The sequence below is a fragment of the Eurypyga helias genome, unplaced genomic scaffold (genome assembly GCF_000690775.1).
Source record: "Eurypyga helias isolate BGI_N326 unplaced genomic scaffold, ASM69077v1 scaffold4964, whole genome shotgun sequence".
Classification (NCBI taxonomy): Eukaryota; Metazoa; Chordata; class Aves; order Eurypygiformes; family Eurypygidae; genus Eurypyga; species Eurypyga helias.
In genome coordinates this window covers 16505-40338 of record NW_010244195.1, presented here as the reverse complement: position 1 = coordinate 40338, position 23834 = coordinate 16505, and the positions used below count along the sequence as shown (strand labels likewise).

Below are 23834 nucleotides of genomic sequence, written 5' to 3'. Positions count from 1 at the left end.
GCCTGACAGTGTGGGTGGTGATAGTGGTGACTGCTGCTCCAGGGGCAGGCTCCTCTTGTGGAATTCTACCCTGCCAGCCAGTGCACAGTACATCCAGAATCATTGCCCCATTTAATCTTCCTAAAGAAGTCAGCCAGGAGCCTGGTCATCAGCACGGCACCTTCAGCCTCGGACGGGACAGAGGTCAAATCTGGTGGACCTAAGGGTGCATTGCGAAGGAAAGGGGTTTCTGGCACCCAAATTCAAAATAACCCACCCAACAAAAAAGCTGAAAAAGATTATTCCATTTCTCATAGGATTCTTCTTCTGGTCCGAAAAGCAGCTTTTCACTGCCTAGCTTCGGACAGTACTGATGGATTGCTAAGGCTGGAAGACAAAAAGCAGAGTCTCTGCATGGCTACTGTCTCTTTTCAGGAAATTGCTCTGTAATGTCAGAAACTAAACAGGGATCCAAGGGACGTGGGAACATGAGCAAAACTGAAAAAAGCATCTTGAAAGAAGTTATTAACGCAGACCTCCTGAAAACCTGTTATCATTCAGATGATGCTATACATTAAATTCCAGGCAAGCTTAATTTGGTTCAATGAACTTGTAAAATATTTTTATAAAGGGCTGTATTACTCCCACCCCCATTCCTTACATCAAAATGAAGTGAAATGCAGTGATGCAAAGTCAGGTATCTAGAAAAACTGGTTAAACAGAGCTAGGTCTCTGCCAACCAATACAGACTTTATTTTTGCATGTGAATAGCAGTGAAGATCATCCATTTAGATGCAGAAGTACCAGTCAAATCTTTTCCACATTTTCAGTTTTAAAAATAGTGAAAGTCAAACAGCAAAAATGCCCCGGGACACGGCCCCTTTTGCTTTTCTCTTCACCTGCTGCCTCTGACTTTTACATTAAATGTAAGCCAAAAAGGGGAGGGGGTGTGGTGTGTGTTTGGAGAAAGCTTGTAAGCACCAGGACAAAACCACGTAACCTCTGGGTACCCTGTTGAAAGCAGTAAGGAAAACCAGAGCATTACAACTTGAACTTGTTCTCCAAAGCTGCTGCCTGGGAGGTGATAGAGCTGTGGGGGCTGAGGGGTTTCTTCCTGTAGTAACTGTTATGTTACAACTCCAGACTCTGAAAGGCTGAGAAGAGGATCCTACTTTCCCATTTCTACCTTGTTCTCCTTATGAACAGCTTAGCCCTGGTGTTGGCTGCGTGGGCTTTGCCATAGGGAGGATGGTGCTGAGCTGAGGGGAAGAGGTGTCACCTGCTTACAGCACGACATGTTCCCTGCCGGAAGCCCTGATGGGGTGGGGTTCGTGCTGCTTTTGCCACGCAGACTGAAAAGCTAGACGTGTACAAATATGCATAGATGAATAATTTCCAGTGTCAGAGTGCTTCAGGCTTTGCTCACAAGAACAGAAACCCTGACACTTCCCAACCCGACACCTACCAGTTACTGCTGTTTGTGAGGGTTTTCAGTGATGTACGGGCCAGCTACCCCTTGGGGAAGTCTGTTGTCTGTCCAGGTGCTGTGGAGCTCCTTGGCAGAGCGTTTCTCTCTAAGAGGCTGGGGTGGCCCCTTCCAGGAGCTGCTGACATGGAGCACAGGGCCCGGCAAAGCCATTGTGTCCAGCACCCCGGCAGGGCGCCGAGTTGCTTTGAACCTTTGCTCCGTACACACCTCTCCATCAGCTTCCTTGCTATTCCCTTGGAGTTTGATCCTTTTGCAGACTTGGACAAAGGAAAAAGACTGCTTTGGATTTAAGAGGCTTCCAGCTAAAATGGGGTTGGGGCTGGTGGTTTAAGCGGCACTGCATTAGGCTTTATGGAGGGAGATACACCCTTTAGAGCAGGAAATAAAAAAATCCATGCCCAGGCCTCTGGGTCCCAGGAGCTTTTGCAGCCTGGGTGTGTGCCCTTGCTGCTCTGCCACCGGTCAGACAGGGGCAGGCAGTAGCTGATCCATGTTCTTTTCAGTATATTCCCACTTGAGTGCAGCACAGGGGATACCAGTCAAGATGCTGCTTGATCTGTTGGGAGGGACAGAAAGGAGGAGTTTGGACCATTGCCCAAATCCTGTTTTGCACACCCATTGTCACCTGCAGTCACCTCAGCTCATCTTCCCCTCCTTCCAGGGAAGGAACTTTGCCCTGTTGGTTGCAGAACTGCCTGAGCAAAGCCAACCCCCTGTGGCTCCTCCTGTTTACTCCAGCGGGAATGAGGTGATTAATGAGACAGAACATCTCTTTTCTCCCCGGGATGCACAGGAGAGGCCAGCTGAATAAACACCCCAGTCTGCTGGGCTGGGCGTTAAACTGCAGGTAGCAAAGAGCTCTGCCAAATGTGGTTATTGCCACACTCGGCATCCACCCACAGTCGCACGGGTGAGGGAGTCGGGAAGATTTATAAGGACACAGTTACATTCCTAGCTTTCCCTGTGCTGGGACCGGAGTGCTCTGAGGGCAGGGCCTGCCTCAGTCTCGTGCTCCCCTGCTCTTCCAGCATTTCATTTTGGCTGAGGTGCAGCACAGGTGATTCAGTGGAGGCTGGTTTTTGCGTTGTCTGTTATCTCTGCCCTTAGGCAGCATTTGGCACACCCCCATAGTGATAATTCATTTTCCCAAGAAGCTTTGTATGTTGTGGGCTCACATCCCTGTGGAATAGTATGCAGAGGCCCTCTGATGGCACAGGAAGGCGAGGGGTTACTGCACTCTTCCCTCCGCTGGGGTCAGTAGGAAACACGGGACTCCCGAGAGCTCTCAGAAGCACCACTCCTGGGCTTGCAACGATTTTTCATTCTCTCCTTCCTTTCCTCTGCCTATTTTGATAGACATCAGCAGAACAGCAGATTTGCTGTTTAAAAAAAAAAAGTGTATTTGGACAAACTTTTCCCTTAAAGTTTCATCTGTGCTGCTGAAATCTGTGTGTCATGCTTAGGGAAACGGTAGCATAGAAGAAGGGGGGAATTACTTCATTTTCCTTTTTTTCCTCAATCTTGTGAGTTCCAAACCATTAGTTCAGCCATGCAGCTTGCTCTCGAGTAAACTGGCCTTCTCAGCACCCTGTGACTCCTGCCTTCTCTTTCGGTGCTGCTCTTATCCACTTCAAGAAGCTCCTTGGCACTCTGTAGCTCTAGAACAACTGTGAATTTGTCTTTCCAAATGGAATATCAAAGCCTTTGGCCTGAGACTGACTTGGCTTAACACAAAGCAATTAAACCTATGGAAGAGGTTGTGCTGTATCGCAGTCGGCATGGTGGCTAAAGCAACGGGAATGCTCAGCTCCACGTTCTACAGGATCGGCGTTTTACTTGTTTTTTAAACAAAGCCCTGAGAGAGCCTGAGATAAGAGCACAAGATCTGCAGCATGGTCTCTTCCCTGCTCTCTGGGAGGCATGCAAGCACTGTAAGGAGCAGGAAAATGTTGTCCATGAGATTTCCACTCTTTGCTAGTGCTTTTGCTCTCCACAGGCAGTTTCAGAGACTTTTGTCTGAACAGCGACAGAAAGCGGAGGTTAAACACTAAGCCACGACACTGCAGAAGGAGCAAACCAGTCTTCAGGATGTGCACGGCGCTTGGGTCTCAGTATCAACGCGCTGTCGGGAGACGACTGCTTCCTTTCCAGTCTCTTCCAAAAGCAGTACGTGGAGGCCGATTCCCAGTGGTTGCGGACTCAAAGTACCACGTATTTCCAGACCTCTAGAGTGCACTATGGTTAAAACGTCTGGAGGAATCTTGAGCAGCAGATGGAGTAATAGGAGCAGCATTCCTGGCTGTCTACAACGCCGATTGTTGTCAGCCTTGCACGTGCCTTTCTTCTGCAACACGGTCTCCAGCGGCAATGCTGCCGGCTTCCTGAAGTAAGACGTTTGCAGGATTGACTGTAGGACTCGGCCTCCTCAGTGGACTTTCCAAGATTATTGAAAGCTTGGTGTTGGAGGGCAAAAGGGGATGACCAGGGTTTGTGTTCAGTCGCTGGCTTCGCTGGGCTCATCAATGGCTGCATCTTGTGAAATTAAGAATAGGACTCGCAAAGTTAGTGAGACTGAAGGAGGAGAGTCGTAACCAGGAAAGAAAGCACCAGTGAATTCTTCCAAAGAAAATCAGTATTCAGTGAGTTTATTTTCATGTTGTATTTAGCTGCTGAGGTGTGTTAAAGTGCCTTGAGCTTGAAAGTAGAGTAACTCTTTGGTAACATTTTTCTAAAGCCCACGGAGAAAACCGGTGTTAAGATATACAGCAAATGGGGGGGCCTGCTGAAGGCTCCTGCTGTTTAGGGTCATGGGTTATACTTCCCAGCCTGCTGAGTCGGGATCGAGCTCAAGGTTCTTGAGTGATGGAAAAACGTTGGACACCATATTTCAGTGAGCCTAACTTGCTAACGTGAGCTGGCTGACGGAACACAGATGCTGCAACTAGGACAAATCCCATCTTCCTCTGAAACTTTCAAACCTTACCTCCCCCCCTCCCATCAGATTCCAGACAGATGAAATTTTCTTGGCATAGACCCATTCCTGGCAACATGTCTTCTCTGAATCACAACACATCAAGACTTGGAAGTGAACTGATTGACAGTGTGGGAAGAGAAGGTGCCTGGCTTTGTAGATCAAATACGGCCTCATCTGCCCACAACTCTGACTTCTCCCGCGGGTCTTGCCTGTGAGTTGTCTCATTTTCTGGAAAATATCAATTTTAATTTGATTCCAAAGGTTGCTGAGACCAGTTGATACTGTTGTTCGTATGATAGTGTCAGGAGTGAGTACATTCCTCGGATCATAAATCATCTCAACCTGCCCCCAATTAACTACAGACCCTGGATTTCGTTTCTCTCTGTTCTTACCAGCCATAACAAATGAGGTCACTGTGTCAGTGAGACACTGGAGCAGACACTGCTGGAAAAGTCACAGGGGACTCTGGGACCCAGTTGTGTTTCAGGAAGAGCGAAAGAGATGGAATGGGTCATATCTTCCGATTGCTTTCGAAATGGGAGCCGTGGGATACTTGACAGCATAGTTAAGGGGTTTCCATAAGGATACAGGAAAACGAAATATCTTTAAGTGTTATTTAAATTTTGGGCCCATAGAGAACGAGGCAATCTGATGCCTCTGGCTGCCAACCTTGTGTCAAATGCTTTAGCTGTGTCTGTCCAAGCCCTTGTGCATAAATCCAGCCACCCAGCCAAACATCAGGAGCTCAGATGCACGTTACAGACACCTGAACTGTCTTTCTCTGCCGAAAACGCCTTTGTTTTTATGCAACACGCTGCAAAGATTGCACGGGGCTGGTGTAGGATACTGTGCCTCTGGCTTCCACCGCTGGAGACATGATGGCTGAGAGAGATCTCAGCTCAGAGGTTCCTCGGAAATAGTGCAGCACCACTGAGAAGGGTTGATTTACCTGTGGAATAAGAACTTTGAGCTCAGTGCGACCCAGCAACTAACAAGGTGTGGAAGGAGGGCTGAATCCATCATTCCAGGGGCTGAGACTTGTACCTTGGGTTTGAATGGGAAGGTCCAAATGACTGTCTCACAATTCACCGTTTTCATTACGGTTTTTTTAAGCAATAATTTTTACCTGTTATCTTGTTCACTTAATAGTAAGTCATAACAGTGCAATGACAATACAATAGTGGTGAATAATCAGAAACTCCATCCCTATGGAAGAGAAACTAGGTCAGTTGACTAAGGATTACCAGCAGGAGCAATTCCTAGATGCTCTAGATCCCTTCTCCTTTACAAAGCCTCGGGCCTAGTCTGTGTACAAGGTACACAGGTGTGCGTGAAAATATGTCATCTTCTCACTTGCCCTTATTTTCTCTCACTTCAGCAGTGGCCTGATTTCAAATTAGCCAAAACAGGAATGAGTGTCATGAAAGTGAGTCAGAGCTGCCAGCAGCCAGCGTGTTTGAACATCACTCCATAGGCAGCTGGAGCACAGATAAGTATGGACATAGTGAGGGCTGTGCCGGGGCAGCAAATGGTGGGGTAAGCTATTTAGCATTTCAAGAAATGCACTCTCAAAGTCAGCAGCCAGCTTCACACCTGAAAAATAAAGATTTTTCCTTAAGTTTTATGGGAAACAAACCTGCCTTTAAGCCTGCTCTGCACCATTGCCTGCTTTTCAAGAGAGTAATGCAGCTTTTTGTGAAACCTCATACCGTCTAATGCAATGAGCTCACCCTTTGTCTTGGCATTGTCTCATCTTGATTCTGGCAGAGACACAATGAAACTACAGCAGAGAGGACTGTAAAAAGAGCTCATTTTTCTCCTAAAAATAAAGCTAGTCAGGTTGGCCCTAGCAACTGTGAAGGAAAGTGGAAATTCAAGCCAAGTTTCGTATTTGAAGTTATACACAGATTCCAAATCTGACATTATCACCCTGGTGTTGTTTTCCAAACGGTGAGTTTTCTGTTCTTCACATCTGTAAAAAATGGCAAAACAACTGCAACTAGGACAGACCAGACTATTTCAGTTGGAAAGGACCTATAATGATCGTTCAGTCTTGCTGCCCGACAGCTTCAGGGCTGTCAAAAGTTAAAGCATATTAAGGGCACTGTTGAAATGCCTCTTAAACGTGGACAGGCGTGGGGCATCAGCCACCCCTCCAGGAAGCCTGTTCCAGGGTTTCACCACCCTCTCACTAAGGACATGTTTCCTGATGTAAGTCTGAACCTTCCCTGATGCAGCTCTGAACCAATCTTTGGGCGAAACACTGAGACTCTGGTCTTGACTAATATCTCATGGCACAACAAAACACCAAGGGTAAATGGCTCCGTGTTTTCCTTAAGGCTTTCTCGGACTCTGTGAACAACTCTGCTGGATTTGGGAAGATTGTTCTCTTAGAAATCCTGCAAAAGCACAAGAGGAATTAAATTATTGCTGTAGAATGAGTTCTTTGGTGCTTATTTATCTAATGTTTGAATGGCTGGAAATATCTTCTCGGTATGTGCATTAATGACTTCCTGCCTGGAGTGTGCAAAGGTCTCTGGGCATTCCCAGGATATTAAACAGATTCATAATGGAACCGAGCAGGATAAACATGTCTTTTTGCCACGAACCCTTATGCTGGGTAAAGTGAAACGTACCCCAGCTGTGTCTGTGTTCTCTTCGTCAAATAGACGAGGGAGGGGTGTGCCTAAAATGCTTCCCCAAACCAGACAATTTCTCATGTCTCTTTTGTTTCTCATTTTAATAGATTTTTCTGTTAAGGTGATACTTTAAAGAACTTTTATAACAACTTTGCTATAACTCAATCCAGCTAAACCAAGGCCGGTTGAAGGCAGTGAATAGCCTGACACAAGTCCGTGCTGCTGTTAGTCCTTTTAAACAAGAAACCTGATCTTGCGCTGTGTCATTGTCACGGTAGGATAGAGCATTGGATACCTGGGTATCCAGCCTATGCTGGGGATGTTTAAACTAAACCATCCCATGGCTGAGTATATTTTAGAATTCTTTTTCTCCCTACTTTCTAATTGCAAAATCCTTCCTGGAGATTCTTTTCCTCCATCTCCTCCATCACCACAAGAAGTGGTGTCTGACACCACTTTTTCCTCTTTAAATCGCCCCAGCATCTCCTTTGCTCTGCTCTTCCGGGCAGGGTGATGGGCGGCTGTAGTTGGGGGACAGGTACTGTCTGTGCAGCCAGCGGCCAAGCACACAGAACGCGAAGGAAACGGGCACTCCTGCCCTCCATTTCCTGGGGCAAACCTGATCCCATAACATACTTAAAAACTGATGTGAAGCGTACAAAAAGAATATATTGATAATTGTTCATGAGAAATCTGACCTAAAGGAGCATCTGAGCTAGAGCTGTCGCAGAAAGAGCAGAAAGGAGCCATGCTGGTACTGGAGTGGAATCACTCAAAAATGTGAGTTTGGTTTGCTTGGGTCTTTAGAAGTTTTTCTTCCTGCTGTGTAATGCCAGAACTCTCTGAAGCTTTGTCTTTCTCCTTCCCAATGTGTGAGAATGCCCTGCCAGGTCAGACCAGACTGTTCTGTTTGGCTCGTTACTGGTTTTCCAGCACGTCCAGCCCCGGCTCTCCACGGCCCCTTGGCCGTGCCTGTGGGCAGCTCCTGGTGCCCACCGAGCACAATGTGCTGCGTGTCGTACCCGCGTGGCTGAGTGCACGGCGCGGGCCGCCTTGTACTCCCAGGGCTTGAGGTGGCTGCCGTAGCCCAGAGGAGCTGGAGGCTGGCTGACCCCGCGGCCTGGCGTGGGGACGGTGCCATGTAAACCTGCCTGCCCAAGGACAAAAGCAGTAGGAGATTCCTCTCATACCTGCACTGGGGTTCTGTTCTGGACTCCACCTGTCCCAAATAAGGGTAGAAACCATTAAAACATTTAATGTGGAATAATCAGGAAATGCAACTTTTGTGTCTTTCCAGTCAGGAATGTAGTATTCTTTATTTTACTTGCTCTTGTCTTGTTTGAAGGCCTGCTTCCAGCTTTGTGTGAAAATCAGGAGTTCCCTGACATAAACTTCATGGAAATGCTGTATTATTTCCTCTCTTAATGACATGTCAAGCTGGAGGTTGCAGCCAGGTCTGAGAACTTAAATTACATTCCTTGAGCAAAAATCAGCTGATGATAACGAAGCACAGACCGAAGGGTAGGGCTGACCTTGGGCGGGAGCAGAACTTGACCTTAACAAGAAATTTCAAACCACTTGAATGAAGCTCAGCTGCTTGAGCTGCACTTCTTCCCGGAATCTCCTTTTCAATTGCCTTCCCACAGAAACAGTAGTAAATAATTAGCATGGAGAGTGATACTTATTTTCCCTGGAAAACAACTTCCTGGCCAGGTTTGTTTGTGACCCTGACACTGGGATCAGTGAAATTAGATCTAATAGAGTTTTCTCTTTCTGAATTGGAAGCTGTGCTGAGATCCTCATCAGCTACGCCGCTTTTCCTAATCATCTCTCACGAGAGAAATACAGACTGTAAAGGGTTGAAACGTAGATATTCAGAAAAGGGTTGGCCTACGGAAATAGGGAATGAAAAGCAGATGGACGCACAGAGCTGTAAGGAAGTTTGTGGTGAGTACTGAAGGGGGGAAACAATCCTTTTTCTTGTGTCTCCCCCAGCATTGCTGGGCTAATGCTCCCCCGGTGACAGATTCCCAAGTGCAGGAAACACTCTGCTCGTGGGTTTCTGGGTGACAGTTGATCACGGGTGTGAGTGAGGGGCATCGGAGTCTTTCACTGAGTTAGAGACTTGAAGGCTGTAAGAAAGCGTGTCAGTTCACACGTCTGTCTCCTGCTCCAAAGCCAGGGACCTGCTGCACGATGGAGGGAGGTTTGGAAAATTTTGCCTTTGAAAAGGAGAGAGAGAAACATGGCTCAAATCTCCATGGTATGAAGTCACCGTCCTCTCTGTTACTCACTCCCATTATCTCTGTAATCTGCTCCCAAAGGAGCTTCCAGACAACCGTCTGCTTACCCTGTGTAAATGTTACTTTAAAAAACACCATACAAAATTAAAGTGTAGAGGGAGGAAATAGTGGCGGAAAGTCTGGTCCTGTATGAAAATCCTTCCTCCGTGGGCAGGGTAAACAAAGCGGCGTTGTGTGGGGAGGGCGGGGGAAAGGAGCTGCAGGGCTCTGCAGGCACCTGCCCGTACTGCCCCATCGTAACTCACGGATACAGCCTGACAGGCGGTGGCTGAATGCTGGGATTATTTTACAGCCACGCCAGGCAAGTTCCAGCCAGACACAAGCGAAGCCCTTCTATTGTAATCACTGGGAGAAAATGGATTTCCTGTCTATCTGCCTGGAAGTGCTGCCTGGATCCAGCGTTCAGAGTCCAGCCACTAATGCAGACATATAGCATTTCTTGAGGGGGCTGTACACTTTCCTCAGGGGAAGGGAATTACGCAAAATATGAGATAGTGGCTGATGAAATTTAATATGAGCGCTGCTAGAGGCAGGGGAAGAACGTGGGGTAATTGAAAAATGGTGTGTCTGTTCTGCAAGTTGCACCGACCCGCTGTGTGTGCTTCTCTCTGGCAAGCTCCACTGGACCCGGGATGTGTAAGCTCTGCTCATGTAGAGCATGACCCAGGCAAAATCTCTGGCTGTGAAGTGTTTCCTAAAAGGGCTCTCTTGTTCTCCAGGCAGTGTGAACAGAGGTTTGGTTCCCTCATCACACCGTGCCCTCCCTGCCCCATCAGGACTGTGTGCGTGGGGATGTTAGGAGCTCTCGTTAGTGCATGATGCGGCGGGAGGCTGGAGAGAGCTGGGGGAGAAATGTGCCCTTTGAGTAGCTGCCGGGCATCCCATGAGCTCTGGGTGCAGCTGCAGCACCCTGTGCCAGCTGGGATGTGTGCCAGGAAGGCAGCAGCACGGCATCTCTCTGCCCCCCGGCCGGTTTGATCTGTGAATGGGAAGAAATGAGTCATTTCCCAGCGGTTGGGATGCGAATGGCTATTGAAAGGTGGGGGCGTAGGAGTTCTTGGCTAGGAGGGAAGGAAGTCTGTTTGGTGTGACAGCAGAAGCATGGAAGGTGATCAAGTGGGGCTCTGGCCACCCTGAGTTCACCGCTTTCTTGACAGTATAATGGCTCGCTCTCCCTAAAAATCTCATCGTTGCTGAACACAAGCATGTGGTTCCCACTGCTCTTTCTGTAAGGCTGAAACTGCGCGTGTGAGCGCGGTGCCTGGGTACAGTGCCCCAGGCCAGGGCTCTGCACATCTCCACGGCGTGTCACACACGTGCAGATCCTCAGGCTGCCCACAGCCCAGCGTGTTGCGTACAACAGACGTGGTGGTCCATGGGACACGACGGCTCCGGAGACCTTGAAAGGGGCAGTAGGACTTGCAGTGGGTTACTCAGACCAGGGTTTTTTTCCTGTATAAATGCTAAGAAATCTCTCTCTGTTCTTCCCCAAACTTCCGGCCTGACGTGTTTTCGGCTGAACGCTTCTCCAGCTTCCACAGAAATCCATCTGGTGTGCGTTAACCTTTGCTCTCCTTAACAAAACGTTGGCTTCTCCAGCCGTGTGATAAGGGGTATCCAGTGGCAAGAGAAAAACGGCAGGGTGGATCTGTTTCCACATTACGCTGACAGAGTCTGGGGTTGCCACAGCAGAGCAGCATCTCGGCAGAGACTGTTGTTCGGTGTCCCTGCCCTAGGCCCAGGAAGACGTGATCATAGTGGGCCGTAGGAGATGGAAAGGGAGAGCTGCTAATTCTGAAGGAGCCTGGGGGGCTGCTTTCGTAAGGGCGAAGAGGAAACCCCAGCCAGGGGAGCTGCAGTGCAACTCTCACATGGCGTGACCAGACATGGGTGTTCTGTGTACAACGCAACCCCTGTGCCAAAGACCTTTCCCTTTCTGTCCACACTTCCAGAGCTGATCTATACAGACAGCACCGGGGAGCTGTCTGTACCTTTTGTCAGAACTGCTGTGACATCTGTTCATTCATGTAAGATGCCCACTTCACGTGGCTGGGTCTAGAAAAGACACTGGTTACCCCTGGGTGTGGAAAAAGCAGAATTGCAATTGCTTTTATAGGACTGTGGGATTTAACAATAAAATACAGGATATTCTAAACTAGGTGGGATATCTAGACATGCTCTCTGGGGCATCTACATCATCCCCTAGCATGGCACATCTAATGAGAGGATGGGTAGAAGGCAGAGGTTGGTTGTGTCTGCTCAGTGCACGTGCATAGCTGGCTGTAGTGTGTGTGCCTGTGTTTATCACGTAAGCGGAGAGTTCAGACATAGCTCCTCTAGCAGTGTTTACGGTGTAATGAACGTGTGTGGTGTTGGACCTGGCACCGTTTTATCCAGCACTAACAACCCAGCCTGGCGAGAGAGGATATGCAGAGACCAAATATGCAGCAGCAGAGACAGCTGAAGATGTAGATTATGTTTAGGCCAAGATGTACGCTGCAATAAAGTCTGACAGAACACAGCCATATCCTGTGTGGGACTCCTCTCCGTCTCATTACTCAGGAAAAGCAGGTTCCCTTGTCAGGCCTGAGCAGAGCACTTCCTGACACAGGAACTCAGGCTGGCGTTGTCGGTGCATCTCACCTTACCATGGCAGTAAGCGGTGCGGACGGGGCTGCCGGCACGGAGAGCAGCACTGGACAATGAGGAGAGGCCAGGCTGTTGGGAAGTCCATGCAGGTAGCTACCCTAGATGGGTGTAATTCTGCTTGAAAGGACATCTTTCTGCCCCAGACAGCTGAAACAGGGTGCTGCAGTGTTGTTTCTCTAGAAATTAAAGGTCACAAGACAGAGTTGAAATGCCAACTTACTTTGAATTCTTTAGATAAAAGCAATTGGTTTTTAATAAGAAGGTGTTTTGCTGAAATATATGGGGTTAGACTTTTTGTCAGACTGGATTCATCTTAATTTCAGAAGTGGTCACAAACCAAACGTCTCGTGCGTGTGTGCTCTCTGTAGATACGTGTAGATACGCACCGATATCGATTGTGCCTTTGCTGCACTTCTTTGCATTTTACTTTTTTGACAAATTGGTTCTCCAGATTACTGAATATAGAATTTCTATGACTTTTCACAGGTTTCCTTCATGGTTGGCATTCTTCTCCTCTCATTTTGGTGATGGTGCAGTTAACATTGAAAATCAGCGATTCTTTAAAGTTACAGACCATCCAAAGATTTCCTAGCGAGGTTTTGGTCCTGTCTGCGGCTTCGTCAAGTGGCTAAGGGCTTTCTTAGTCACCTTTTGGGTATGTTTAGGTTGTCCAAGTAGCTGCATTGACTGGAAAAATCACTAGCTTAACGCTGTGGAACGATGCAGAGAAACTGAGGGCTGACACCGATGAGTAGGGGGATACAAAAATTATGTAAAACCAATTAGGGCTACGTGTGCATCTGGCCAGTTGGATAAAACATCCATAAAATCTATGGCTCAGAGGAAAGTGCTTCTCTTCCTGTATGTGGAAGAGGCAGCACAGATACAAACAGCTACAGCACGTTTTTGTGCTCATACAGATACCCCCATTCCCTGGGGGCTGTTGGCACTGGCTTTATATGGGGAAAACGTCTGGCTTCTCTGCTGGCATGTGCTTTCTGTGGAAGACCTGCCAGACCTCTCCAATGCTATGTGGGTGATTGTGTGCTCAGATTATTTATGGAGATTCAGGCATGGGAAGCATTGCCAAACATCCCCAGGTAGCTTACTTCCCTTCCATGAGGAGAAGAAAGCCTGATGTGTATTTCTGCAAAACATAACCGCGGGTCAGAGATTTTGCTCCCAGACAACAGACTTTGCCTGAAAGAATCTTGGCTCCAGAAGTTCAGGGGTCAAACGCTTTGATGTCAGGAGTGAAATGTTCCTTCACCAAACACTGAAATCTTAGACTAAGCAGATGGCTTCACGCAGAAACTGCCTGAGCATAAAATGATCTCGCAGGTGACTCGTACCTGGTTTCTCAGAAGTCAGAGCGGGAACTGTTTAGGAGCTGTAGTTATGGGAACTGACGGGGGCCCCACTGACCAGCTTTTAAGTGAGTTAGGATGCGATATACTGCTGCTGACAGCTTCCTTGAAAGGGGAGATTTATTAGCCTTCTCTCTGGGTGAGGAGCTGATTTGGGTTTCTGTTGGTAGCCAAGAGCCCAAAAGTTTTCATCACAAAATAAGCTGCTGCTGCAGCTTGCAAACTTCCCCCGCACAGCGCAGAGGGTGCAACGGGGTGTAATTGGCTGTAGGGTTTACAAGGCAATGAGTATCGAAACTCCTGCCCCACGGTGTTCCTGGAGATGAGAGTAGGATGTCTGAGCGAGCACCAGAGTTCTTCACACAAGCAGCTTGTGTGAAGCCAAGCTTCACACAAGCCACGAGTGAGCTCAGTCAGAAGGCACCAAGGTTTATCAGAGCCGCAGGCGTTTTCTGCTCCTGCAGTTCCTGCCGCTCCCCTGTGCCTGGGCAAGTGCTTTCGCGAACCCATTCGATGTGACCTGAATAGTGAGGTTGTTTAACCCATTACTCACCTCGCATTTGTAACCCAGGGTGTACTGCTCTGTCATAGTACATCACAGCTTGTTGCTGCTGGAGGAACCGCAATCCAGTCGCAACAACCCGTCGGCAAGATCTCCTGTCGCGATACCATACCGCGCACACACATCCTGGGAAGAAACAGAGGGTAGTATTTCCTTACCGTGAAGATCTGGAGAGACGTGTGTAGATCAAGCTCAGAGAGAGGACATGCACACCCCTAATTATTTTAAGTGGTTAGGTAGTAATTTGCATGACATACGGCATTCGTTTAAGCTCGTGGTGAAAAAGCACATGCGTTATCTTGTCAGAGGGATGGGTGAACTCTTCAGGGGTAACTGCTGGCGAAGTATCTCTCCAGCTGGCCCCAGAAGTCACGGGAATACCCTGACAGTAAGTAATGAGTGAAAGTCCATACCATACCCAGATTAACAGACGGTTTTATGTGTAATTCAAATGTACACATGTACACGTTTATTTGGAAGAAAGTTTTATCTCCAATGAAAAATGAAACAGGAATTTGGAGACAGTAAACTCAGTTCAATCTCTCCAGAAAATGTTTTCTTCACAGTCCTGAATTCACAAAGAAAACAGTGGGTTTCCAGAGAGATTCCATTAATCCAAAAGTAACGCAGCACTATTCCTTTAGTGAAATGGATGTAAATGCTGATAACAGAGTAGTGATAGCTCTTGTGTTGAGGGCTTAACCTCTGCTGTACCTGCTGTAACGGTTGGCAGTGACTGCTGTGAAAAAGTATTTGACATTGAGACCCAGCAATTCAGCCTCGGGATTTACAGTAAACTTGGAAATTCCCCTCTGCAAGTTGCTACCACCAACAGGGCACCTGCCGCCTCGGACCACCGGAGAGAGCCGTCCCTGCTGACAGTGGTAGGCAGAACCCCACGTGCCAGACCCCGTTGCAGCCTTCCTGCGGGGCCGTACAGGTGCTCAGTTCGTATTGCAAGAAACATCAGTGACTGTCAAAGTGTTGCTTCTCTTAAAGCAAGGCACGAGGAAAATGTGCTTGGCCAAGTCCAAATGCGGAATGAACAGACGTGACCAGGGCAAGGTTGGGTGAGAAGACAGTTGCATTTTTCACTTGCTGACCCCCTTCTTGCGGACTGACAACCTGTATTGTCTGAATGTTTCGCAGCATGGGCAATGCTGCTCCTGTTCATGTTCAGGGTGTGCTAGCTTTCCTTCTGACAACACATCTGTGGTAGTAAGACAGTTAAACTAATTCAGAGAAAAGTCAAAATCGTGCCCTCCTTTGGCTTTTTTTCTCCTGCTTTAATTGCCTCTGTAACCTAAAGCATCGGACACCTTTTAAAGACGCAGGGCTACAGGTTTTGCAGGTGAGATCATCTGGTGTAGCTGGCCTGGAGCAGTGTTGCATCCGCTTTCTGATCCATACTCCTCTCCCGCTGCTGCAAGGACTAGTCAGAGCTGGGGGAGGCACCAGAGTCCACATCTTCTGCATCGTGTTCGTGTGGGGACACTGGTTGCCCACCTTTAACACGTTTCCACTTCATCCTTCTGTTCTGAAACCATACCTTCACCTGCGTGATGAAAAGGAAATCGTTATTACTGCCTCAGTCAGAACGGTTGCAGCAGACCCATGCATAATGCGTATTCTCAATAGCCAAATGTTTTGTGGAGTTCTAAAGAAAAGGTAAAAGGAACCTCACACGTTTAATCCATCTCTCTAACAGAGGCAGGAGCAATTCTTTCTGAACTCTTCCATGCAGATGTTTCTCTGCGAAACACGAACGTGTCTCTCGCCTGGGACCTGTCTTTGTGTCAGCTAAGCGTCAGTCCAACGGGCACAGTGCATCCAAGGCCTTTTGACATCTAGTCCAGCCAGTCTAATGCTTCAGGAATTTTAATTTGCTCCATTTAATTGAATGATTCCTCTATTGTCCACTAGCTTTGATAAGGAAACCCTGACTGAGGTCACAATGAGAACAGAAATAACCTCTGTCCATGAAAGTGCATTTCTGTCTTTCTTTGCACCTCAAAATACACTCGTTCTTCCCGGGGCAGGTCGTATCAAACATGTCTCATTCTAGTAACTTCCTGGTCAAGGTGATATCCGTAGTCCACCTATAAGCCTCCCTGTATCAGTACGTACCGATGGGGGGTGGTGGACCACAGCTGAGTAGGGACCAGTTATTCCCAACTGCATCTGTAGTTAAACATAATCATGTTTATTAACTACCCACAGAAATTTGTAACGACTGTGGTTTAGAAGAACGTGGAGGCTTTATATTAAAACACCTCTGTGCCACCGCGAAAGTACACCCTCGCATAACAGATCTGGTTTTAACTGCAGGGAGAGGTTGTGGGGAGGAGGGAGAGGCTGGCAGGCAGGGATTCGGGAAGTACCTGTCTCTCGGTGAGATCCAGGTTCACGGCTATCTCGTATCTCCTCAGCCTTGTCAGGTAGTTATGGTGGGCAAATTCGGCTTCCAGCTCCCGCAGCTGCTCCTTCGTGAAAGCTGTCCTTTCCTTCCGAGATCTGCCGCTGCTTTCTGCCTTGCTGCTCGCGGTCTGGTTTTCTAAGGGGCAAGAGCACATGGGGCGTGAGCTGCAGTCGCGCCGCTCTGTGCGGACGTGGCTGATGGAAGCTGCTTGTTAAAGGGCTCAGGGGAAGTCTTCAGAAGTTTCTGTGGTGCGCCCTCAAGCTTGGCGTGACCTGTGGTGCTGTTGGCCTCGGGTTCTGGGGCACAGCGGGGGGCGGCTGGGAGGCAGGAGGGGGGGCGTGTTGTTGAAACTTTAGGAGCACAGCCCTGGGTCTGCAGCTCAGAACCCAGCAGCGATGGGAAGGAGCTGCTCCCTTGCCATCGTTGCATCGCAATAGTTTCCTTCCCCACACCTTTACTCACTACTTACACGATGACTCTCCCCCGATCTGCCAAGCAGCAGGGAGCGAAGCGCGCACGTTGTGTGTAGGATGTGTGATGTGCTGAGTGCACGGCGATGGCGCAGGGCACACGCTCAGTCCACTTAGTGAGCTCTTAGCAAGACATACAGGTTTGGGGATATTCCAAACGTGGAAATGGGGGCTAGTTGCTTCAGAGTTTTGACAACAGAATGTGGAAAATGACAAATGTTGTGTGAAAGGACAAATTGGCTTGGAAAGATTCTTCCAGCTGTGCTGCTAGTTAACAAACCCACCAACCAACCACGTGGAGGGCTATGGCACATGATATTCTGCACCCAGAGCACTTCCAACTGCTCAGGGACCTGCCTGTGCTTTGCTTTTCAGGCCTTCCCACGTTACGGGCTGGTACCTGCTGCTGTCTACTCTTACCTGCAGCTTTTAATGCCACCGTAAAGGGGAACGCAAGCTTAGAAAATCCTCTTTACAGCCAGTGGTAAGACTGAAAAAGGCTGCCGGCAGTTGCTCAGGTCAGCTCTGTACATTTAATGCAAAGTTTTCCAGAATTCTCCAGTCAAGGACACTGCACGGGAGTTGTTCTGCACTGCTACCGCATCCTCCTTTCTACTGCAACCTCGCCAACCCTCTGAATTGGTTCATTCACATAAGATAAAGCTGCCTGGATTCTACCGCGTATTACGTTACTGTTGGTGGAGGGCTGGGGACTTGCAGTGCGTAGGAAAACAGGTACAGTTTAGAACAGGTCAGACCAAATCTCTACTGAAATTTCCTCTGGGAGTGTTAGTGGCTGTGGCTGGGCAGCAGCTGGGGAAGCTCACACTGGGTCAGCTCCTGCCCCCGGCTCCTTTGGTGAGCCGGTGGAGCCGAGCCTGAACACGCCATCCAAGTCACTGCCGTCTCTCGAGGGAGGGAAGGCTGTGTGCATGTGCATCCCTGGGGGCTTGCAGCAGATGCCACTGCTGCCATTGCCCCACCAAAGCTGTTCGCGAAATGTTTTCACAGAGCTGTGCTTCAAATGTGGTCTTAAAGATTGACAAGCTTTTAAATTATTTTTACACCATTCTGCTGACTTGTCTGAGAAATGTGCTTATTCTAGACTTTTTTCAGAATACTGCCAAGAGCCACATTCCAAGATCGTCACTGTGCATCTTGTAATGACGAGGCTCCACACAAGCACCAAAGGTTTTCACGTGCGTCAGCGCAGGTCGTGGTGGTGCTGTGGCTGTACTGCAGTTCAGGCAGAGTTGTGGTGGATAAGGCACCAGCTAAAAGGAAATGATTTCTTTGGTAGGTGTTGTCTTCCCTTGATTTCAGTATCTATTTCTTTACTAGCCCAATCCCTGAAGAGAAGGCTTAGAGTACCTAGGTTTTTCTAAAGGAGTCAGGGAAGATTCTCAAGAGGAGAGAAAAGATGTTCCACTTCGAACAAACCGTATGCGACTCGTCCAGCTGCCTTTCTGGAGCTGCTCTAACAGTGAAGGGAAACAGTAAAACTGCTCATAGACTTTCCCCTCCGCTCTTTTATTTTGCCTGGGGACACAAAGGAGGGAGAGCTCTCTGGTAAGCCAGGAAGGGAGTGAGATGAAGTGCTGTGGAATCCCCTTGGGAAGGTTTGTGTTATTCTGCATCCACTAGTCGCAGCGGGCACAGACGGCGGCTGTCGCTGGCAGGTAGGAAACACCTTTCGGCATGTCATTGCTTTACAGCTTCCCCGCAGGGAAAGGGTCAGGGACAAACCCAAGTGTGGGCAGCAAATGTCAGGGGGCGGGTAGGAGAGGATAGACAGAACATTTGTCTGCTTCAAACAGGGCGATGTGCTTTGGGACCAGTCTCTTCAAGAATAAGGTGTATACCTAAACCTGCTGTTTCCCCATGACTAGCAAATGGTTTAATAAAATCATTGTTCGCGTCTCTTTTTAAAAAACCAAACTTTTCGGCATTTGGGTTCTTGGGAAATTTTTGCCCCAAGCATGTTTTCTTTCAATAGATATTGATTTAAATTCTACAAAGCTAGGTTTCTAAGGAAAAGGAGATAACCGAGGGGAGAAAACTAGATTCTGGGCATAAAGAGGTTTGGGATATTGGTTATTTTGTGTGTTCCCTGACAGCCTTTTCCTGTTGGAAGAGAACAGAGCTGAGGACTAATTGTGTGGCAGAGAGCACGAACACAAGCTACTGGTTTACACTGCAAAACATGGAAGGTGGATGAGAGGTGGCTCTTGCATAGCCAACCCATAAAACCTAAAAATAAATCAGTAAATATAGTCACCGGTGTGTTATCTACCTGTAAAATGGGGAAACTGGTAAATATTCTCCACTTCATAGCAGTGCTGTGGGAAAAAGCACACTGTAGTTTGTAAATGAAGGCATAGAAGCACCTTAATTTTTCAGAGCTTCCTTAGGAGAACCAATTTTATGCCTCTTTCCCACACCTGGGTTTGAGAGAGCAGCAAACCTGAGGTTAGAGAGCTGCGAAACGACTGAGTGTGGCACTGCAGGAAGAGTGGGGTGTGCTGGCCAGGGTGGCACAGCCACAGCTATCCCCCTTCTCTGCACTGCTGGCCATGGCACTGCTGGCCATGGCACTGCTGGGTAGCCTGGCACTTCCCGTTCCGAGGTGGAAACGTTTAGTATTCAGCGAGGCCAAACAGTTTCTGTCTAAAGAGGAACTTTGCATCTTGTACTTCTCACCATAAACTGAGGTGTCAGAACCCTAGAATAACGCTGCCAACCAGCACAGTCGGCTCGAGGGGAGGGGTCTTTGCTCTTTGGCCATTGGCATACAACGGACGAACGGCGGGAATGCGATGCGTAACTCCGCAGTCCGGGGCTTCAGGGTCCCTTCCACCCTCAACCGTTCGTGACCGCCATTTAGCTGGGTGCGCACAGCGCGCGCTCCCGTTGCGTTACGGCGCATTGGGCTGCGAGCACAGTGGCTGGTTCTGCCGCCACGGGCGGGAGACGCAAACACCTGAGCTCACCGAGAGAGTCTGGGGAGTTCAGTGTGGTGTAACTTTCCCAGCCAAAAATTACAAAGGGTTTTCCTAGCCAGCTTTATTTCTCACTTCCTAATCTTGCAGGTGCTCTCATTGCACAGCCTGTGCTATCCCACAGCCCTGATTACGTATCACCTACCTGAGTTTTCCTTGTTTCTTTTGGATGACTTCTTCTCCGTCGCACTTGCAGTACTGGTTGGTACCTCATCCTCTTCGTTCATCCCTGCTGCCGCACTCACTGGGTTTGGGCTGCTGCCTTCTGACTCCCCAGCAGCCAAGGCCAGTCCTGGATGTCGTTGTCCTCTGGCCTCAGTTGCTGCAAACTGCCAGTCGGAGTGTTGGAAAGAGGGCTGCTGCTCGGCAAACGCCCGCTCCTCGGGCGGGAAGCTGTGGGGAGCAGTCACCAGGCAGGAGGTTGAGAAATCAGCGTAAGAACCAAAATCTGGTTTTGGATGGAAGGAGAGTGGTGCTGGTGGGTAGTGGCTCAGCCCTGAAGCTGCGGCGACGTCCGCAGGGGTGCTCCGCAGGCACCCCCACAGTGGGGCGGGAGGCTGTGGGCTGCGCATGCAGCTGCTGCTGCTGGGATCCATTGGCTTCCAGCCCTGTCTGCACTCCAGTGTTGGTGGCTGGTTGTAGCTCAGGCTCCAGAACAGGGAGAGGAGCAGAGGGGAAGTCTGCCAAGCCTTGCAGAATGGATTTCCTCCCTAAACAACAGTTGGTCTGTGGATTTTGTGCTCTTGCAGGTTTGTTGCTTTGGGAACTCCTCTAAACATCTTCACTGTCCCGACTGGAAAACCAACCCTGACCCAAGCAGCGACTGCCCTGAATGCTTCCCGGGGCCTGCAGCTTGTGAAGCGCTGGACATAGGGGGGAGACTTTTTAAACACTGTGCTGGGGAGTGACAAGTTTGTGAAGTGAAATGTGAGAGAAGGGAGGGAGGGGTTAACGCACACACACTCCGTCCCTCCAACCAAAGCAAAGCAGGCGACTATTAATCATCCGAAACCTTATATGCACATCTAATGGGATTTGCAGATGGAGCCTTTTAAAGAAACAATGTCTGTATTTTTTTAAAAGGGAAGGGAGCAGCACACAAAAAAGGCTTTAATGTTTCCTTGTAACACTATGGAGTTATTTTTATTGCACTGTTAACAGAATTCCCCAAGTCCTGCATTTGGAAAAAGCCCTAACGCGGAATTCAACAGATGCCACACTTCAAGAAATGAAATGGGATGTAAAAGTAAGGAAGTACGTCACCGATTCTGTGATTTAAGGCCCAGTCCTACGCTTACAGAAGAGGTTAAACCTGGCTTGTGCACACGTGCAAGGCATTGAGTGATGTTTGTCTGTTTGCTTTGCCAGCTTGGTAACGCACCTCTTTGCTGCGAGCTGGGGTTCGCTGCCAGCGGCAGCTACTCTTTCTGTATTCTACTTCCCAGGGAATTTTCAACGTGCCCCTCCTTGCAAGGAAATCTCCTGCTTTTATGCCAACAGAAGATGTGTTTTTCATCTTTTGTTGAAAGTTTTATAGTTCTTCCTAACAGAAAGCAGATTCTTAGATGCCAGAGCCATCACAGTTGGAAAGACTTTAACAGGGAATCTGTTCTCAATTCCTTCTTCATGGAAGTGTGGCAGCTGGGAATGCCCCAAACCCTGCTGTGCTAGGGCTACTGCAACTTCTCTCAGGGTTGTTCTCCATGTTTTTAATGACTGTTTAAGCGTGCATGTGTTCCATGTTTCCACAATCTGCTTGCAACCGTTTCCAGCACTCCTTCCCCTCGGCCCTGCTGTGTGTTGTGTGCCCCTCCTTCCCCTCTCCCATTTGTGCTAGGGTTTGTGTTCTCTCCCAGACGGATTTAGCTGATGGACACAGAGCATCCAGTTTCCACAGGGACTTAAGTGATACTTTTCAGAATTGTAACATGGAATCACGGGATGGTTTGTTTGGAGGGACCTTAAAGCCCACGCAGTCCCACTCCCTGTAGTGGGCAGGGACACCTTCCACTAGACCAGGTTGCTCGTTCAACATTTCAAGGAATTGGTGGGGGGAAAGGGGCTTATCCTGATATGTGTGTTGGTTCTTAGAGTCTGGCCTTTTCCAGGAAATCAAGTGGGATTGGTCCAGATCCTTCTATCATGTGAATCTTGACTTTCTTGCAAAATACTAAATATCTGGTACCTAATTCATTCTCCAAGCACTCTCCCAAGTATTTAAACCTGTTGCTGTGTTGTTTTGGAGAATAAACATTAGAATCATTTTCCTACTCACTGGCAGGAGGAAGAACCCCAGGCTGCTCTTTTTCTGAGAGGCCAGGTTATGATGAATTTACAGATGCTGCAGATGTCCCGGGCACTGGCAGAATCTAAGCCAGAGTCTGGAACCTTCTGCCAAAGCCAAATGTTTAATTTACATTCCCGGCGTGTGGTGTCATATACAGAACACCCACTCACTCGCAGATGGGTTATAAGAGGTTTGTAGGAGTCCCGGCCTAGGTATGTTGGGTTTCAGTCCACCTGTCAGTCTACAGAATGATCGTGCTAATTATGCAAAGATTTATGTCCATGTGCATGTGTTTGGGGGATAGAAGAGAAGGGAGGTTTGGCCATTAGTCTAGTATTCTCTTCAGCCAGGAGTGGCTTTAGGCTCCCATCCAGGAATCCCCATGAGGTCCAAGCAGAGATCTATCCAGAGGGCCTGACTCAATTCCTGCACATCACTTTGCACTCTGAGTTGAACTGCTTGGACTCTGTTTTCCCAGTGGAGCTCTCACTGTTATTCCTCTAACTTCAGATGTGGGAAAAGGTGATGGCATACCCTTCCCAAACGTGGGAACCGTCAGGTCTTGCATTGCTCCAGCACCCTCTGCAGCTGGGGCTGCCACTCAGCTGCTCAGCGGGGGCCTGTTTGACCTCTGCATCTTCCTGACACCTCATTCCTGAAAGAAGGAAAAACAACAATCCTCCTCTCTTCCTAAATCCCATTTGTTGGTTGAGGCAGCCACCTTTAACCTTTCTAAAGTCAACATCTCTTCAGTCAACCACAGTGTTGGGTAGGAAAAAAACAGCGTGGATGGAGGTTTTGTGACGACTGCTTCTGTAACATGCCGAAGGCTGGAAAGTGGGGATTTGCCTTTGAGCTGTCTGTCAGTGTGCTGTGTCTCCCCTAGGAAAGCGTTTCTCCACCATCTCTCGGACCAAGCAGCCTCTGAGTGCTGGCTCACCCCGAGAGCCATATAACTTCACGGAGGTGAGATGGCACAGGTCGTGCCATGTCTTCAGCGCTTTTTTTCTGGCAATTTTATTTCTTGGTAAAGACAGCCCTGAGCCATCTCATGCCGCTTCAGTGTGGTCCTCTTCTAAATCATCTTCAGGCTTGTGCTGTTTCTTGGAACACGGGAGCGCTCTGGCCCCAGAGCCCTGGTCCTGCTCTGCTTTCACTGCACCTGACCCAGGACAGTTTTATCTGGTGCTTGTGCACTTGAAATCCAAAGGCATTTCTCAGATTACAGATTTTACTCTGATCACCAGGCAAAGGCAGGCTTAGCTTTGAACAGAGACACGCTGGCTTGACACTTACCTTGCTAGAAGTTTAAGAAGAATTTACTTGCTTGTTGTGGAGAAAACTCCAGGCAGCAAGGTCTGCTCGTGAAATCTTGAGCCACTAAATTGCAAGTTAATGATGCCCTTCATTAGAAAATAGTGCTCCAAATATTTTTATAAATTCTGGACAGTGCCATGTTCTGACCTGCCACGTGGTCAACTGAAGTAAGTGGGAAAGTTTTCCTGCATGGGGGTACTGGACTAAGACTAGGGAATTCATTGCACGTGGAAGGACCCTCATTATTAATGCCATTGCACATCTTCGCACTGATGAAAGAAAGCTGGAGAGCAACAAAGAGCAAATACTATATTCAGGAAGCTGCTGCTTAGTTGCAGAAGTTAAAGATGGAAAAAGTTAATTATGTTACTTAGTTTCCC

The 23834-nt window shown here is 48.5% G+C and overlaps 1 protein-coding gene across 1 annotated transcript; it reads right to left on the bottom strand.

Annotated features, from left to right (window-relative positions):
• Positions 1-15394: 15394 nt before the first annotated feature.
• On the bottom strand, positions 15395-20446 carry MEOX1 (mesenchyme homeobox 1). The gene is made up of 3 exons (XM_010149656.1): positions 19996-20446; positions 16344-16516; positions 15395-15517 (listed from the first exon to the last, which is right to left on the bottom strand). The coding sequence occupies exons 1-3, from the start codon at positions 20444-20446 to the stop codon at positions 15395-15397; spliced, it is 747 nt and encodes a 248-aa protein (XP_010147958.1).
• Between the last annotated feature and the right edge of the window lie 3388 nt (positions 20447-23834).

Coding starts and splice junctions, on each gene's coding strand:
- MEOX1 (XM_010149656.1), bottom strand. CDS start 20,446: ATGGATCCCAGCAGCAGCAGCTGCATGCGCAGCCCACAGCCTCCCGCC. Junction 16,517..19,995: donor AAGAAACAAGGAAAACTCAG/GTAGGTGATACG, acceptor CTTGCCCCTTAG/AAAACCAGACCGCGAGCAGC. Junction 15,518..16,343: donor TGGATCTCACCGAGAGACAG/GTACTTCCCGAA, acceptor TTCATCACGCAG/GTGAAGGTATGGTTTCAGAA.